The sequence below is a fragment of the Fragaria vesca genome, linkage group LG4 (genome assembly GCF_000184155.1).
Source record: "Fragaria vesca subsp. vesca linkage group LG4, FraVesHawaii_1.0, whole genome shotgun sequence".
NCBI classification, from domain to species: Eukaryota; Viridiplantae; Streptophyta; class Magnoliopsida; order Rosales; family Rosaceae; genus Fragaria; species Fragaria vesca.
This window is the reverse complement of record NC_020494.1, coordinates 10,623,108-10,639,712: the sequence shown is the minus strand read 5'-3', so window position 1 is coordinate 10,639,712 and position 16,605 is coordinate 10,623,108. Positions and strand designations below refer to the sequence as shown.

The following is a 16,605-nucleotide window of genomic DNA, read 5'->3' as shown; positions in this document are numbered from 1 at the left end:
CCGGAAAACTGGAATTCAGCAGACTCGCCGGGGAGGGAAAGTGGTCAGGGACGCTGCTGGAGTCCGCTGGGGTGGAGGCGCGCCCTCACCGGCGCCGTATGGTGGCGAACGAAGAGGACGTCCACACTTTAAAGGCTGTGCGGACGTCCTCTTTAGAACGACTCTGTGTGTGTGTATATATATACACACACACACACATGCCCTTTCCAATGCATGAGGGATCCCTTTTTTTGACATATATGAGGGATGGGGGATTACACCAACTTTCCGATCACAAAATCACATCGCCACTGTTCAATATGTAGTTCTATATGGGTAGATCACTTCTACAAATTTTTTGAAATTTTGGTGATCCTTAAGGTATTCAAAACTATGATTTATAATTATAAGCATAAACGGTTCAAGTTTGGCAGATTTGGTTGGTTCATTGATTTAATCTTGTTCGACACCTTAACGATCACCAAATTTGCTGAAAATTTATAGAATTGATCTATATGTAAGGACCAACAAACTGAACGGTAGAGATTCAAAAATATAATCGAAAAGTTGGTGTAATCCCCCATCCCTCATATATGTCAAAAAAAAGGATCTCTCATTAGAAGGGTCCTGTATAAATATATATATATATATAATATATATATATATATATATATTTATATATGCACGTGTATACTATCCTTTATTGTGATATGATCGAGCTCGATCTCATATATGCAATTTACAGAAGGGTAGTGCTAGAGGGCCTTAATAAGATCTAAAATTTGTGGTCTTAATCCTATGTGTCATGCTATGTAAGTAAATAAAAATATTTATTTTTGATTCCACATAATAAATCTTGCCAAATCAAAAACATTGCATTACCAATTTTACCATTTCTATTTCTTTTTACGTTTTAAGGGGTGAATCAATGATATTAATGTACTTTATTAGGTAATGGAAACAAATATTACATATTAATAGCAACCACTAATTGTGTATAATATAAGGAATGTTTCTTATATCAATATGAAGATTAACTATTTTTTAATTAATAATTAGTTTTGTCAAATAAACTCTAACTCTAACCCTAATTCGTCCAAAAAGCAATTATAATTCATAAAAAAAACACTAATATAAGATAATTTGGATATAATTCATCAAAATTTTCTATAATTCGTCTGAAAATAATTTATATACAAATAATTTCTCTAAATGATTTACTTACATATTATTTATATAATATATATACATGTATTTTTTTTTATAATATACATGTATTATAAATATATAATATAATGTTATTTTGATGTTATATTTTTTATATTTAATTAGATATTTAGAAGAAGGAAAGCTAAAATAGTTTTATTATTTAATGAAAAACTGAAATTTATTAGAGTCATTGTTTGAAATGGACCAAATGGTAAGATGGTCTTTATACTTAAGTATTACATGACATAAATTTTTTAATATGTGATGTGTCTAAGTGATTTGATATGCCAGGTAGATTTGAGGCATAAAATCTTAGGCCTTAATAAGGTCTAAGGTCTAGAATCATTTTCCTTTGCGGAATACCAAGCACGCTACTGCCTTTTTTTCGATTTCCTAGCTAGTAGCTACTGCCTTTGTGATAGGGCTGGGCAAAAAGCTCGAAGAAGAAAAAAAAACCCGGATCGGACCGACGGGCCAGGCTTTTTTCCGGGCTCGTGTGTTGGTATGTGATAAACGGGCCGGGCTTTGTTCTGTCCGGGCCAGGCCCGGGCCTTCAAATCTTTAAACAAAAAAAGCCCGGAAACCCAGGACCTTAGGTGTTATTATCTAATTGGCTTTCGTAAGTGGTCCTAAACTTATAAAATAGGTACAATGACACTGGAACATAACCAGATAACCCTAAACCATCGATCGAGTGGATCGACTCCTCACTTCCTCAGCCCTTACTCTCAATTAGTCAATTTCTCAGTCTCACTCTCATCGCCGCGCCTCTCTCATGCATCGCCCATTTGCCGCGCCTCCATCGCCTCGTCATCGCCTCGCATCATCGCGCCATCGCAGCCGCTCCTCGTCCTCGCCTCACTCGCATCGCTGCGCCATCGCAGCCGCTCCTCGTCGTCGCCTCGCATCTCCGCACCATAGCAGTCGCTCCTCGTCGCCTCACTCGCATCGCCGCGCCATCACAGCCGCTCCTCGTCGCCTCACTCGCCTCCCTCTCACTCGTTGAGTCGTCGTGGACTCGTGGCCTCGTCTCTCAGACTCTCAGTGCTCTCGGTCTCTCCTGTGCCGAGTTGTCGTCTCTCAAACTCTTGTCTCTCCGGTGCCGAGTAGTCATCTCTCACTGTCTGTCCCTCTCACTCAGACCACGAACCAAGGTGGCAAGGCTGACTCAGGTACCATTCTTCTCAATTCTCAGCTTCTTTCTCTTATGTGAAATCAGTGTGAAATCTATGTGAATCAGCTTCTTTCTCCTATGTGAAATCAGTGTTTATGCCCATGAATTGGTGAATGGTGATCTTACATATATGATAGCATGTTGTTGACTTGTTGGTGTATATTGTGATGTTGCTTCAGTGCTTGTGCTATTGTGATGTTGTTTTGATTCATTATTGTTTGTTATTTGTAGTGTTATAAACTTAAAACAGTAGTGATGTTGTTAGAACAGTAGTGATGTTACTTGATATGAGTAAGATGGTAATATGCTAGATTGGCTTGCCATTGTGTCATTGTGTTTACTAGTGTACTACTGGTCTACTGGCCTCTAAGATACTAAGATAGGCATTTTGCATTTACAAAGAACTTGAATGAGTTGTCGTTGTTATCTACTTATCTTTGCTAACAGACACATTCATTTGCAATTGAAAATTTTCTAATGCATTGGAAAACAAAATTTAAATTCTATTGTACTGAAAAACTGAATCTCTTAAGCCCTGCCACCATTAAAATATGCTCATTCATTTGTAAATGCAGGCCAACTGAATCTATTTTACACCTTGTCTTACAGGTACAAGGTAAGTATTGAAGTGCATTGGAGAATGGAGATTAAAGTTGAAGTCAAGGTGTGCATTAAAGCAGGGTCGGACTTGATACGAGTCTGACGAGCCGGTCGACTCAGGGCTTGGAGTTCAAGAGGCCTAGAAAAAGAAAGTTACAGCTCTTTACATGATAAACAACAGTTAAATAACGCAAAGGAAAAGTACAATTACTGTTCCCATCGAAAAGAAAGTACAACCACAGAGCTCCATTTTCTTACAGCAATTAAAGAATTAAAGAGGTACTGAATGGGCCCAAACAAACTTGGTTTAACTATACAATATATATAAAATAATATATTTTGAGTCAAAGAAACAAGGAAATAGTATTAAAAGTCTATACCATTTAATTACTATTCAAAATTTGTACCCAAAACAAAAGGTAAACTTTGGAAGAAAATAAAACGTAAGGTTTATAATGTAATTTAAATTATTAAAATATTAATTATAATCCAAATATTTTTTGATATTGTTTTATACATAGTTAAATCTTGAGTTTATATTTAGTTTCTTAAATTCTTTAGATAAATAAAAAAATTAAACTAGATGCAAACTACGATTTGAGGGCCCAATTTTGAGAGTTTGACTCGGGTCTCAAAATCTCAGGTCCAGGCTTGCATTGAAGATTTGGAGGATCTGCCCATCGATTGATTTGATTATGCATGTTTGGATTTTCTGGTTTTCTTTCAAAGTTTCAACCTTCAAGTTTCAAACTTTCAATTGAACTTTGGTTAATTTGGTGGGTTATGACTTTGTATTTGTAGTGGACAAATGGTGAACACTGAACAATATATTTGGTGCTTGGTAGGCAATTGCAGTATTTGCCTTTCTGTTACAGAGACACAGGTTATTTGCTATTTTGCTTTCATTACCAGCCAAAAAGAAGAGCTGGGTTCGAAAACCTGGGCGGGCTCAGCCCAGATGATACCGGTCCGGGCTTTACCTGGGCCCTGTAATTAACACACCCGGACTGGGTTTTACCCGGGCCTTGATATTTTGACGACTAAACCCGGCCCGTCACACTACAACCGGACCGGGCCCGGGCCCGGGCCCTAAAAAAAACAGTCCGGGCTCGACCTGCGCCCAACCCTACTTTGTGAAGCAACGGCCGGCATAGTTGTATAAATGGCCCAAATGGGAAGCCAAGGGTCACCCTTATATTTTTGGTGTTCTTGACCGTACATTCACTGATGCTCTATCGTACTACTTGCATATTTGGGCAATGCATACATATATATATATGCAGCACTCAGAAAAGGTCAATATTCACTTGGAGTTTTACTTTCGATACCAACGTTCATGCCTCATGTCTAATACATTTTTATAAAGTTTATTGATCGGTCGATCGCTATAGATGCAATCAAACGAAAAAAAATTGATGAGTCATTCCAGGAATGGAGCTCAGCACGTATATACAGCGTCCAGTATATATATACAAAGACATATACACCATATATACCTGCATGCAGGCAATAGTGTGAAACTAGCTGAAAGATCTGGAGGGAGCTAGGGATAAGGATAATCATCAAAGGAGATGGCTAGTGTCATAGTGCGGTGGCGTGAGTTGCAAAAGAATTAATAATGTCAACTTTTTGCTGCGACCTTCAGCTATAGAGATAAAGAAATGCGAGGACGGATCCTGGCATCACAATTATAAAAATTGGGGTTCTTCAATTCTGGGTCGGTGAGGTACAGGCGTACAGTAATACTACTAGAGGCCCCTGTACAGCTTCTCTCCCTCGTCATCTTGTTATTATTCCCATCTCAGACTCCGAGAGAAAAATAGAGAACGAAATTAAACACTCCTTTCTTGCAAGATACGAAACAGACAGAATTTATACTCTACTTCAGAATAAAGATCACACTATCCAACTATGTATTCTGTCAATTCTATTATCGAACAAAATATTGATCATTAGCTTGCTAAAGCCTATGGCATCACTTAATCATTCTTTATCCACAGGCTTAACTTCACAAACAATTATTATATATTCTGCAACCCAGTATCGATCGTACTGAGATGAACTGGCTAAGATTCTTGCTTCATTGGTGCAGCTGACTTCTTCTAATGAAAGGGGGTTTTGTTTTGTCATTTCTTATCATGCGGCAACTAAGCGTTAAACACATGCTCAGATTAAGGGTTTTTGCTTGATTATCTCAATAGTTGATGTCGACAACAGAGATCGACCAAGCTGCAATTTTAGCAGTATATGAATCTGGTAATCATGCGGTATTCGATCGAATCTTTGTAAACGGGGAATGGCAGCCCAGTTACCTAGCTGTAACTCTGAATACAAATTCAAATATAGTTTGATAGATGTTATATATAATTTGACCGCCGCCCCAGACTAGTATTGAAAGAAATAGCCTTTGCCGAATGGGCTGACATGGTGATCGAGCTCTTTAAGCAAATACTGTATCCAAGTTTTGTTTCAAGGAGTACGTCTCTGGACGGTGTACTACTAGTCAACCAGTTAGTGTGTTAGAGGCTTCTGCACTCGATCTAATCCTGATTCTTCATTCTCTTTAGTTACTTCGTTCCCTCATTCTTTCCCAAAATCCATATTACAATTATAATCCATCAAGTTAAAGCCCTAACATTCATTTACTTACAGTTCTTTGATTGTTGATTTGGGAGGTGCGGCAGAGTGGAGACGATACAGATTTGTGGATCAAATTCAGTACGTTGTCTCTTACGTACCAATGGGATTAACAGTGAAAATATTATAGTTTTCACCTATATATAGATTGAGAGAATATTATCAACGCACCATATAGGAGTGCTGAAAGACAAGTCACCCCGTGTGCGCGCTAACAGCAAGAAATGAGGTGCCTTGCATTGCAGTTGTATGTTTCTCCTGGTATTCATATGTTTATAAAAGATCATTTAAGGATTGGTTTTCTCAAGAACGGTGATGTTTCTGGTGGCATGGTATCCAATATGCCTATCAAAAGTAATCAGCGATAGTTGGTTGGACGCAGATCGATGGTGCATATTGAAACTGCAGAAACTGCAGGTCAAATAAACTCGAAGATTATCCCATAAAAGATTGTTCGACAGATACAATGAAAGAGAGTATCAATTCGGATCTATATTCTACTACTCATACATCATCTAAAACATAACCAACTTTTTAAAGCCATTTAGTGATTGATGCATGTAAAGAAACTTGGAATGAACTATGTTATATTGCCCAAACTATATCGAAGGAGTTACACAGCTTATATACAAGCTATTACACCGAAACCCTACAAGACTTCTTGTACAGAAGGAAACTCTAAACAAACTAGGTAACTATAGATACATATCTCTATTAACAGCAATGATAGAATCAGCCAACTAATAACAGAATCAATTAACCTTCACAAATATCTTCTACATATCTTCTTCAGTTTTAATACTCCCCCTCAAGTTGGAATGAATATTGATGACACCCAACTTGTTAAGCAATGTCTCAAACTGAATAGAGCTCAACAGCTTGGTGAAGAGATCTGCCGGCTGGTCTTTGGTTCCAACATGAACCATCTTCACTACTCCTCGTTGCACTTTCTCACGTACAACATGACAATCAATTTCAATATGTTTCGTACGTTCATGAAAAACCGGATTGGTAGCTATGTAAATGGCAGCCTGATTATCACAAAATAATCTTGTAGGAGCTAAATTACGTACGTTTAAATCCTTTAAGATATTTCTGAGCCACGTTACCTCATAACAAGTGGATGCCATAGACCTGTACTCAGCCTCTGCACTTGAACGAGAAACCGTACCTTGTTTCTTAGCTTTCCATGAAACCGGTGCATTGCCAAGCACGATACAAGATCCAGTAATGGATCGTCGAGTGTCCTTGCATCTCGCCCAATCAGCGTCACAAAATGCAGTGAGTTCTAATTTTCCTGTCGAAGGAAGCAAGATACCTTGTCCAGGAGTGTGTTTCATGTAATGTAAAATTCGATAGGCTGCATCCATGTGTGGTTGACGAGGTTGATTCATGAACTGACTTAGGATATGTACTGAATATACCAAGTCTGGCAGAGTGATGGTCAGATAGATAAGCCGTCCCACTAATCTCCTGTATTGTGATGGATCTTTCAATAAATCACCTTCTGCTTGTGTGAGGGAGAGGTTATGGTCAATAGGAAACCGAGATGGTTTTGCACCCAAGTAGCCTGCATCCTCAAGGACTTCAAGGGCGTATTTCCGCTGACATAACGCCAAGCTTTTCTTGGATCTTGCCACTTCAATGCCTAGAAAGTACTTAAGTTGCCCAAGATCCTTCAACTTGAATTGGTTCAAAAGAAAGGTCTTTGTGTCTTCGATGTCTTGTATGCAATTTCCTGCCAATATTACATCATCCACATATACTGAAAGAGCAGTGAACTTTCTTCCTCGTGTACGTACAAAAAGAGAATAGTCCGACCATGACTGATGAAAGCCTGCGGTTTTGAGAGCAGTAGAAAGCTTGATAAACCATTGTCTCGAGGCTTGTTTCAATCCGTATAAACTCTTGTGTAGCTTGCACACACGATTCTCCCCCTTTCCTCCAAATCCAGGAGGAAGATGCATATAGACTTCCTCGGAAAGATCTCCATTCAAGAAGGCATTATTGACATCAAGTTGATGTAAATGCCAACCATTGATGGAAGCAAGGCCGAGTAAGACACGCACGGTGGTAAGCTTGGCAACCGGTGCAAAGGTCTCTCGATAATCAATTCCTGCTATCTGACTATAACCTTTAGCTACAAGGCGAGCTTTGTATCTCTCAATGGTGCCATCCGGATTAAACTTGAGCTTGTAAACCCATTTGCAACCGATAGCACGTTTATTGGGCTGTAAAGGCACTAAACTCCATGTTCTGTTAGATTGCAAAGCCTTAATCTCAGCTTGCATGGTAGTTCGCCATTCTGGGACTTGTACTGCCTCAGAATAAGAAGTGGGCTCCTTATGGAGGGTGAGTTGAGTGCTAAAAACACGATGAGAAGGTGATAAACGATCATAAGACAACACATGAGCAAGGGAGTGAGTAGTACCTGACATCGGAGCAGATGATGGGACTGCCCTGGAAGGTAGCGCTGTCTCGACATGAAAGTCTTGCAAGAAGGTCGGAGGCTTTGTAGGACAGGAAGAGCGACAAGGAGAAGAAGGAGTAGTGTGTGGATCCGAGGCAGAAGAGGAAGACTCGATGAGGAGAGTAGGGTTAGGATTCGGAGCTGGTGACACTAGATCGGTGGGTGAAGGTAGGTGAGGGTTGGAGAACTGTTGGAAGTATCTATGTTTGTGGTTCGACACTAAAGGCAGTCTAGGAAACCCTTTCTTGTGGCGGAAGCAAATTGTTATGTGGTGGAAAAGAAACCCTACCTGGTCCTGAAACCCGAATGTCATTGGAAACCCTAGAGAGCCCAAAGTCTTGTGATGTAACCCTAGTAGAATTAGGACTGTGTATAGCAGCATAGGGGAATTCTGTTTCGTGAAAAATCACGTCCCTGGACATAGTAACTTGCTCGGTTTCTATGTTGTAGACCCGGTAACCTTTCTGCCCGTATGGGTAGCCCAAAAAAATGCATTTGTGAGCTCTTGGTTCGAATTTGGCTGGTTTGTTTGGGTGTGAGGAAGCAAAACAAAGACAACCAAAAACTTTGAGGTGAGAATAACTTGGGTCTTTGTGAAACAGTTTTTCGAAAGGACTCTGACCTCCTAATAGTGGTGTAGGAGTTCTATTGATTAAATAAGCTGATGTAAGAATGGCATCACCCCAGAAACTTTTAGGAAGACTAGCTTGGAAAAGTAAAGCTCGTGCCATGTTGAGGAGATGTCGATGCTTTCTCTCAACCACACCAAGAAACTTGGTGTGTTGACACAGCTTGTTTGATGACAAATACCTTTTGACACATAAAATTCGTTGTGTTTGAATTCAGGACCATTATCACTACACACAATTTTGACACTTGCACCAAACTGTTTTCGGCAAAGTGAATAAAATTGACTAATAAACCTCGAGCTTCAGATTTTTGTGACATCAAAAAGACCCAAGTGCTCCTAGTGTAGTCATCAACTATGGTGAGAAAATATTTGGCTCCCGAATAAGTAGGTTCATGATAAGCTCCCCAAATATCAACATGAATCAATTCAAAAGGAAATTTGCTTGAAATTGTACTTAAAGGAAAAGACTTCCGAGTTTGTTGGCCAAAGGGCACACAGAGCAGTTACTTGCATCGCAAGATTTATTAGAAAGAAAGGAAAACTTAGAAAATACTCGACTCGAGGGATGTCCAAGCCTTTGGTGCCAAATAGAGGTTGACTGACTCGAGACCATGTGACATGTGCCTTGCTTAGCTTTGTCGAGACAATATAGGCCTTCCTTCTCAGATCTCGTCCCAATCATCTTCCCCGATCGTAGGTCCTGTATGAAACAAAACTCTTTTAGAAAGACTGTGACGCATAATGAATCACGTGCAAGCTTGCTGATAAATATAAGATTCAGGTAAAACAATGGTACGCATAAAACATTGTGAAGCACAAAGGTGGACGAAAAAGACACTGTCCCAACATGACTCACTCTAGCAAAGTTACCATCAGGAAGTTTGACACTTCTATTTTGGACAGGATATTTAGTGGTGAGAAGATGAGGAGTACATATAATATGATCGCTAGCCCCACTGTCTAAAATCCAAGTACTTTTCTGATCATGTCGTACATAATGTAAAGCTTTACCTGATAGTTCTTCAAAGCTAGAAGAATTACCAACATGATTTGCGGTGCTTGCTTTGTTTTTGTTCAGCATATCAACAATCTGCTTGCATTCTTCCTTTGAGAAAGGGAAGTTGACCGGGTTTCCATCTTCAAACATCGAAGCAACATGGTTACTCCTGGAGTTTCGATCTGCTATGGCCTTTCTTCTTCGGCAAATGTCATAGGTGTGACCCTTTCAACCGCAAAACGTGCACTTTAGATGCTGGCGGTAATTCTCGGTAAGGTGACTCTTATTGCACTTTTCATATTTTGGCTTGCTGCCTTCGGCGCTCTCGGCACGGCTATTGGATCTGCCGTTGTCTCGGCTATTGTCTCGGTCACTGCCTCTCACGGTAAAGGCTGCAGCTTCTTGTTGTTGCACGCCTTGTTTGCTTCCCATGGCTGCCTCAGCCTGTTTCTCATGACGAAGAACCATCGAGTAGGCTTTGTTGACAACCGGGAGAGGCTCAATAGCAACAATGGTGCCACGTATTTGCGCATAATTCTCATTCAATCCCATGAGAAACTTCATTGTTTTTTTATTTTTCACATACTCACATAGCTTGCCACCTTCCTCACATGCACAGGGACTTAGATCACAAAGGGCATCTCGCTCATCCCATAGTGCCTTGAGTTTAGTGAAAAAGGTAGTCACAGAATCGGTACCTTGTTCACATCCGTGAATCTCATTCTCTATGTTGAATAACTGGACGGTGTTGGATTGCATGAACCTTTCTTGCAACTCAAGCCAAACTGCTCGAGCGCTTTTGCAGTGCATGACACTCTTGGCAATAGGATTCGACATAGATGCTCCAAGCCAAGTTTTGCCAAGAATGTCACATCTGTCCCACTGTTGCCGCTCATCTGCCTGGTCTTCTGTAGGACGTTGTGAGGTCCCATTGATGAAGCCAATCTTGTTTTTGATCTGCAATGCCATGGCCATGGATTGGCTCCATTGCATGTAGTTGTCTTCTGCCAAGGATTGTGATACGAGAATCGCACCAGGCTGATCCGAATGGTGAAGATAGAGAGGGTGATTTGAGATCTCCCATGGTTCAGGTGTGTGTGCGAGAGCGCCAGAAGAAGAGGCTTCTTTGAGCAGCTTCTCCCTCAATAGGGCTAGCACTTTCTTCTCGTCGTCACCTTCTGTCATGAGGTTGTTTGAGTGTTTCGGTGTTTTAGGATTTGGCCGAGGATTGGCTTGCTACTGATACCATAAAGAAACTTGGAATGAACTATATTATATTGCCCAAACTATATCGAAGGAGTTACACAGCTTATATACAAGCTATTACACCGAAACCCTACAAGACTTCTTGTACAGAAGGAAACTCTAGACAAACTAGGTAACTATAGATACATATCTCTATTAACAGCAATGATAGAATCAGCCAACTAATAACAGAATCAATTAACCTTCACGAATATCTTCTACATATCTTCTTCAGTTTTAATAGCATGCAACAATTCAAATCATCATCATCAGGTGGCCAAGGGTCAGCATATCTTGGCCAAGTCATTTCAGAGAGAACCTCCTTACTTCAGTTCATGCCGGCCTGTTGATTAATTTGAATTTAACCAAGATAAATTAATGCTGACGAGAAAGATATTACGTACGCCAACAACTAGATATTCCAATAATATTATATGATAATGTGTTTAACACAATTGTACGTCAAGGTGTTTGAGAAAATAACACCAGGCCTTACATGTGTTACAAAACAGCTATTAAGAGTACTTAGTACTAATCAAGTAGCTATAGTTACCCTTATTTTGAACAAATTAAGAACTCTCACTTGCTCGATCTATATCTTATATCTCTTGTGCATTGCTAGCATTCTTATTCGCGTGCTTGTCATGCAGGTACTTGCACTACCAGAAGAAAGGCTTTAGCCGACGAAAAAAAAAAACCAGGCTGACGAAGCATTTTTTCGTCGGCTAAAGTCCACTTTAGCCGACGAAATTATCTTTCGTCGGCTAAGTTAAATTTTCGTCGGCTATGGTAAACTTTAGCCGACGAAAAAAAAATTTCGTCGGCTAAAGTTCACAAACTATGGCCGACGAAATATTTAAAAGTTTAGCCGACGAAATTAATATGTCGTCGGCTAAAGTGCTTTATGTTTGCGGATCTGGACAGCAGCAGCTCATCTGGGAAAAAAACAGGAGAAGAAAAACGGGAGAAAAAGTTTGGGTGTTGTCGAAATCTGTCCATAATTAGTTTGTGGAGCCATATATAGGTACGTATATGTATATATATGTTGATTAATTGAGTTTTATTTGAGTTGATCGATTTTAAGTGTGATTGAGTTTATTGATTTTGATTGTGATTGAGTTGATTAATTTTGAGTACGTTGGATGTATATATATATATGTGTTGATCGATTTGGTTGATGATTTGAATTGATAATATATATGAATTAATTTGTTGTTAATAAATAGTAGATATATATATGTTAATTAATTTATAATATTATTGTGTTGATATGGTATGAAGTTGTTGATGATATATATGAGTTCATGATGATGTTGATATATGATTTTGATTGTGATCGAGTTAATTGATTTTGAGTATGTTGGATGTATATATATACATATATGTTGATCGATTTGGTTGATGATTTGATATAATATATATGAAGTTGTTTATAAGTAGTAGATATATATATATATATATGTTAATTAATTTATAATATTGTGTTGATGGTATATACCACAATGATGATTTTGTGATGATGTAGATATATATATGTATAATATTGTTCTGTAATTATTAAGTATATATATATATATATATATATGTGTGTATGTTAATTAATTTGTTATTAATTAGTTGTAGTACGTAGAATATATACTAAATGAATTGAGATTTTATATATGGCATGAAATTTCATTAATAATTAGCTAGCAGCGTTATAAATATATATTTTGTTATATTTTCAGGATATGGATAAGAGTTGGATTTCGCTTCTAAAATGGGACAAAAGATACGGTGCAGGAGTTATGAGTTTTATAGAATATGCGCTGGCTAATGCTAACGGGAATACAATTTTCTATTGCCCGTGCACGAAATGTCAGTGTCGCAGCGATATGCATCGATTTCCCATTGACAAAGTATGGCAGCACCTGAGGAGTAACGGGTTTTGGGAGAAGTACACATGTTGGTTATATCACGGTGAAACATCATCAGGGGGTCCGCATGATCATGGCCTAATTTTCTGAGACGGGCAGTACATCCAACGATCCAACAACGGCATTCATCAAAGACATGTTTCCTTATGAGAGCGGTGTATGCGCTCAAGGACAGTATATGCCTGACCCGGTGCAGCCCTTCCCTAGAGCTGTTAACACTGCTGATATTGAAAAGTACAACAAACTGCTTGCTTTCCAACAGACCCCTGTGTACCCCGGTTGTCAGAAGACTGTTCTTGAAAGTGTGATGGACGTAATGAAGATTAAAGTTGAGACAAAATCGACCGTGAAGGCTGTTGATGATTATCTACAGTACACTGCTTCGATGCTGCCCCACGGTCATCGTCTTCCTACCACTCATCGTAAGGTCCGATGTATCCTGAAAGATCTTGGGCTTTCCTACATCAAGATCCATGCATGCAGATATGACTGCGTTCTCTTCTAGGGTAAAGATCCAGAAGGGAATGACCTTGGTGGGCTTGACGCATGTCCGGTATGTCACACTGACAGGTATAAGCTGACTCCTGCAGGCAATAGGAAACCTGTGAAGGTACTTCGGTATTTCCCGTTGAGGGATAAGTTTGAGCGGTTGTACATGTCTTCACACACGGCCCAAGCTATGAGATGGCACGTTGATAGGGAATTGCATGACGAAGATACCCTTATACACCCTGTTGACGGGGAGGCTTGGAAGCATATAGACAGGGAGTTTCCTCATTTTGCGTCAGAGGTCCGAAATGTGAGGCTCGGGCTCTCATCCGACGGGTTCAACCCTTTTGGCAACATGAGTCTTCAATACAGTGTATGGCCGGTGATTTTGGTACCGTACAACCTTCCTCTATGGATGTGCATGAAGAAGGAATACAATATGTTGAGTTTGTTGATTCCGGGCCCCGGTTATCCAGGGAAGTGTCTCGATGTGTATTTGAGACCTTTGATTGAAGAGCTTCAGTTTTTGTGGGAAGTTGGTCATCCCACTTATGACAAGTACATGCACGAGATGTTCCAGATGCATGTCATGGTTGTTGGTACCATCAGTGATTTTCCTACCCGTGGGATGTTGTCGGGCAACGTTGTTAGGGGATACAAGGCTTGTCCAGAGTGCCTTAGCGATGAGGGGAGCAGCAATCATTGCAACAAGATATGCAGATTGGGTCACCGTGCTTTCCTTCCATATAATCACGAATGGCGGTTCAATGACAAAGCATTTGATGGGACCGTAGAACACGGTGTGCCTCCCAGAAGATGGACAGGAGAAGAAATTTTAGCAGTGCTTAATGAGTACGATTTTGGCTAGCTTAGCAATCATCCCAATACTGTGGCGGCAATACCTGAAAGACCCGACATGTACAAATTCTGGACACATAAGAGCATATTCTGGGAACTCCCATACTGGAGTAAGTTGTTGATCAGACACTACCTAGATGTGATGCACATAGAAAAGAATGTTTGCGACAGTGTGGTGGGCACAGTGCTGAACTTGGAGGGGAAGACAAAAGACGGTCCTAAGGCACGCATTGATCTAAAAAAAATGCAATTAAGAAGACATCTGTGGTTGAAAGAAGGAAAGAAAAAAATGCCTCAAGCTCCTTACACCGTGAAGCCTGACCAGAAGAACATAATTTTCAGGTGGATGAGTTGTGTGAAGTATCCTTCAGGCTATGCAGGAAATATAGCCCGGTGTGTGAACTTCCGGGACAATAAGATGTACGGGTTGAAGAGTCATGACTGTCATATCCTGCTACAACGTCTCTTCCTTGTTTTCATTCGACCGTTCATTCCCCGTCAGGTGGTGGAGCCGTTAGTAGCGTTGGCAAGATTCTTCCAGAAGTTATGCACACGGGAAGTGAAAAAATCTAACTTCCGGGAAATGCAAGAGGACATCATTTATATTATGTGTAAATTTGAGAGGATATTTCCTCCAAATTTTTTTGACATTATGCCTCACCTGATGATCCATCTTCCCGAGCAATTGTTGCTTACCAGTCCAGTACACTACACTTGGATGTATCCCATGGAAAGGTACGTTTTTTACACCTAAATTCCTCAATATATATATATACATGTTCAATAATCATAACATTTTGCAACTTGATTTATAGGCAACTTGGAGACTACAAAGATTATGTGGCTAATAAATCCGCGCCTGAAGGATGTATAGCTGGAGCATATATTGCGCACGAGTGCGTCACCTACATGAAGTTGTATTTAGGAGCGTTGAAAGAAACAGACGAAGCCATGCCGGTAGATGCACCGAAGTTCAATCTTTCCATACTCTCTAGTGATGTTGAAGTTTATAGAATTTTGCCAGACTCCTACAAGTTGCAACCACATGAGCTAGTCATTGCCCACTAGTGGGTATTGATTAACTGTCCAGAAGTTGAATACTGGAAAGACATCCATCTATATTGTCCAGACATTCAAGGTGATCTCGAGTACCACAACAGGGAGTTCGCAAATTATTTTGGCGGCTGGGTACGTAATTCAATATTTATGTACGTATTTATGTTTATTGCATAATTATCTATATTTACAATGTTAAATTGTTGGTTGCAGATGAACCATATTCAATTTGATGGTCACCCAAATTGGTCGCACAAACTAAGACTTCTAGCGATGAAGCCGATAATCTCAAGAGTTTATCCGATGTGCAAGGTGAATGGCTTGCAATTTATATGTGAACAGAGAGACAGCAGACGGAGAACACAGAATTCTGGGGTGATGGTGCATGGTGGGCGGAATGGAGTTGACTATTACGGTGTTCTTGATTCAGTGGTGGAACTCGTTTATAGTGAAGGCATGACAGTGCACCTCTTCAAGTGTAGATGGTTTGATACTAGCCCGCAGAGCATGAAGACCGATCAGTACGGAATATTATCGGTGAACACTGCTACAAGTTCTTACGAAGATGACCCGTTCGTTTTTGCCACATCGGTAAAACAAGTGTTTTATCTTGATGACCTTGCTAAGGGTGACGCGTGGAAAGTAGTCAACCTTGTGCACCCTCGAAACATTTACCGGGCGGCTACACTTGGAGAGGCCGAAGACCAGGAAGAAGATGTTGCGTATCAAGAGCCCAACACAATAGGTATTCCTAACTCCTCTACCGTTCGCCTTAATAATTTTAAAGCGAGTCGTTCGGTGCGAATTCGTGATGAAGAGCTAAGGCTTATTGATGTTGATCCAAATCAAGAAACAGACGAAGACTCTGGCGATGAGGAAATGCATAGATTACCAGAAATTAATTCTGACACCGAAGAAGTCTCATCGGATGATTCCGATTACGAGCCTTAGTTTTAATTTCTTCGGATGTAATACATTAATTTGTAATAAAAAAGATTGTATTACCTTAATTTCTAGTTTACATATGTTGAATTCATATTTCTGTTATTTTATATGAATTTTGGTGATATATGAACAGGAAATTAGTTTGGTTTAAACCTTCTGTTTTAGGGTTTGTATTTTTTTACTTAAGCCGACGAAATACAACATAATTCGTCGGCCTAAACCATCTTAGCCGACGAATTATATTAAAAGTCGTCGGCTAAACCAGTCTTAGCCGACGAAGAATACTAGAAGTCGTCAGCTAAAAGAACTTATAGCCGACGAAATACCCTAATATTTCGTCGGCTTTATTAATTTTTTTTTATTACATACTATAGCTGACGAAAAAATATTAGGGTATTT

General features: G+C 39.8%; 1 protein-coding gene across 1 annotated transcript; it reads right to left on the bottom strand.

Moving 5' to 3' along the window:
* Positions 1–9,925: 9,925 nt before the first annotated feature.
* LOC101310508 lies at positions 9,926–10,882 on the bottom strand. Its single transcript, XM_004298061.1, has one exon. The coding sequence runs from the start codon at positions 10,880–10,882 to the stop codon at positions 9,926–9,928; it is 957 nt and encodes a 318-aa protein (XP_004298109.1).
* Between the last annotated feature and the right edge of the window lie 5,723 nt (positions 10,883–16,605).

Bases quoted from the DNA above. Each gene is read 5' to 3' on its own strand.
- LOC101310508 (XM_004298061.1), bottom strand. From the start codon at position 10,882: ATGACAGAAGGTGACGACGAGAAGAAAGTGCTAGCCCTATTGAGGGAG.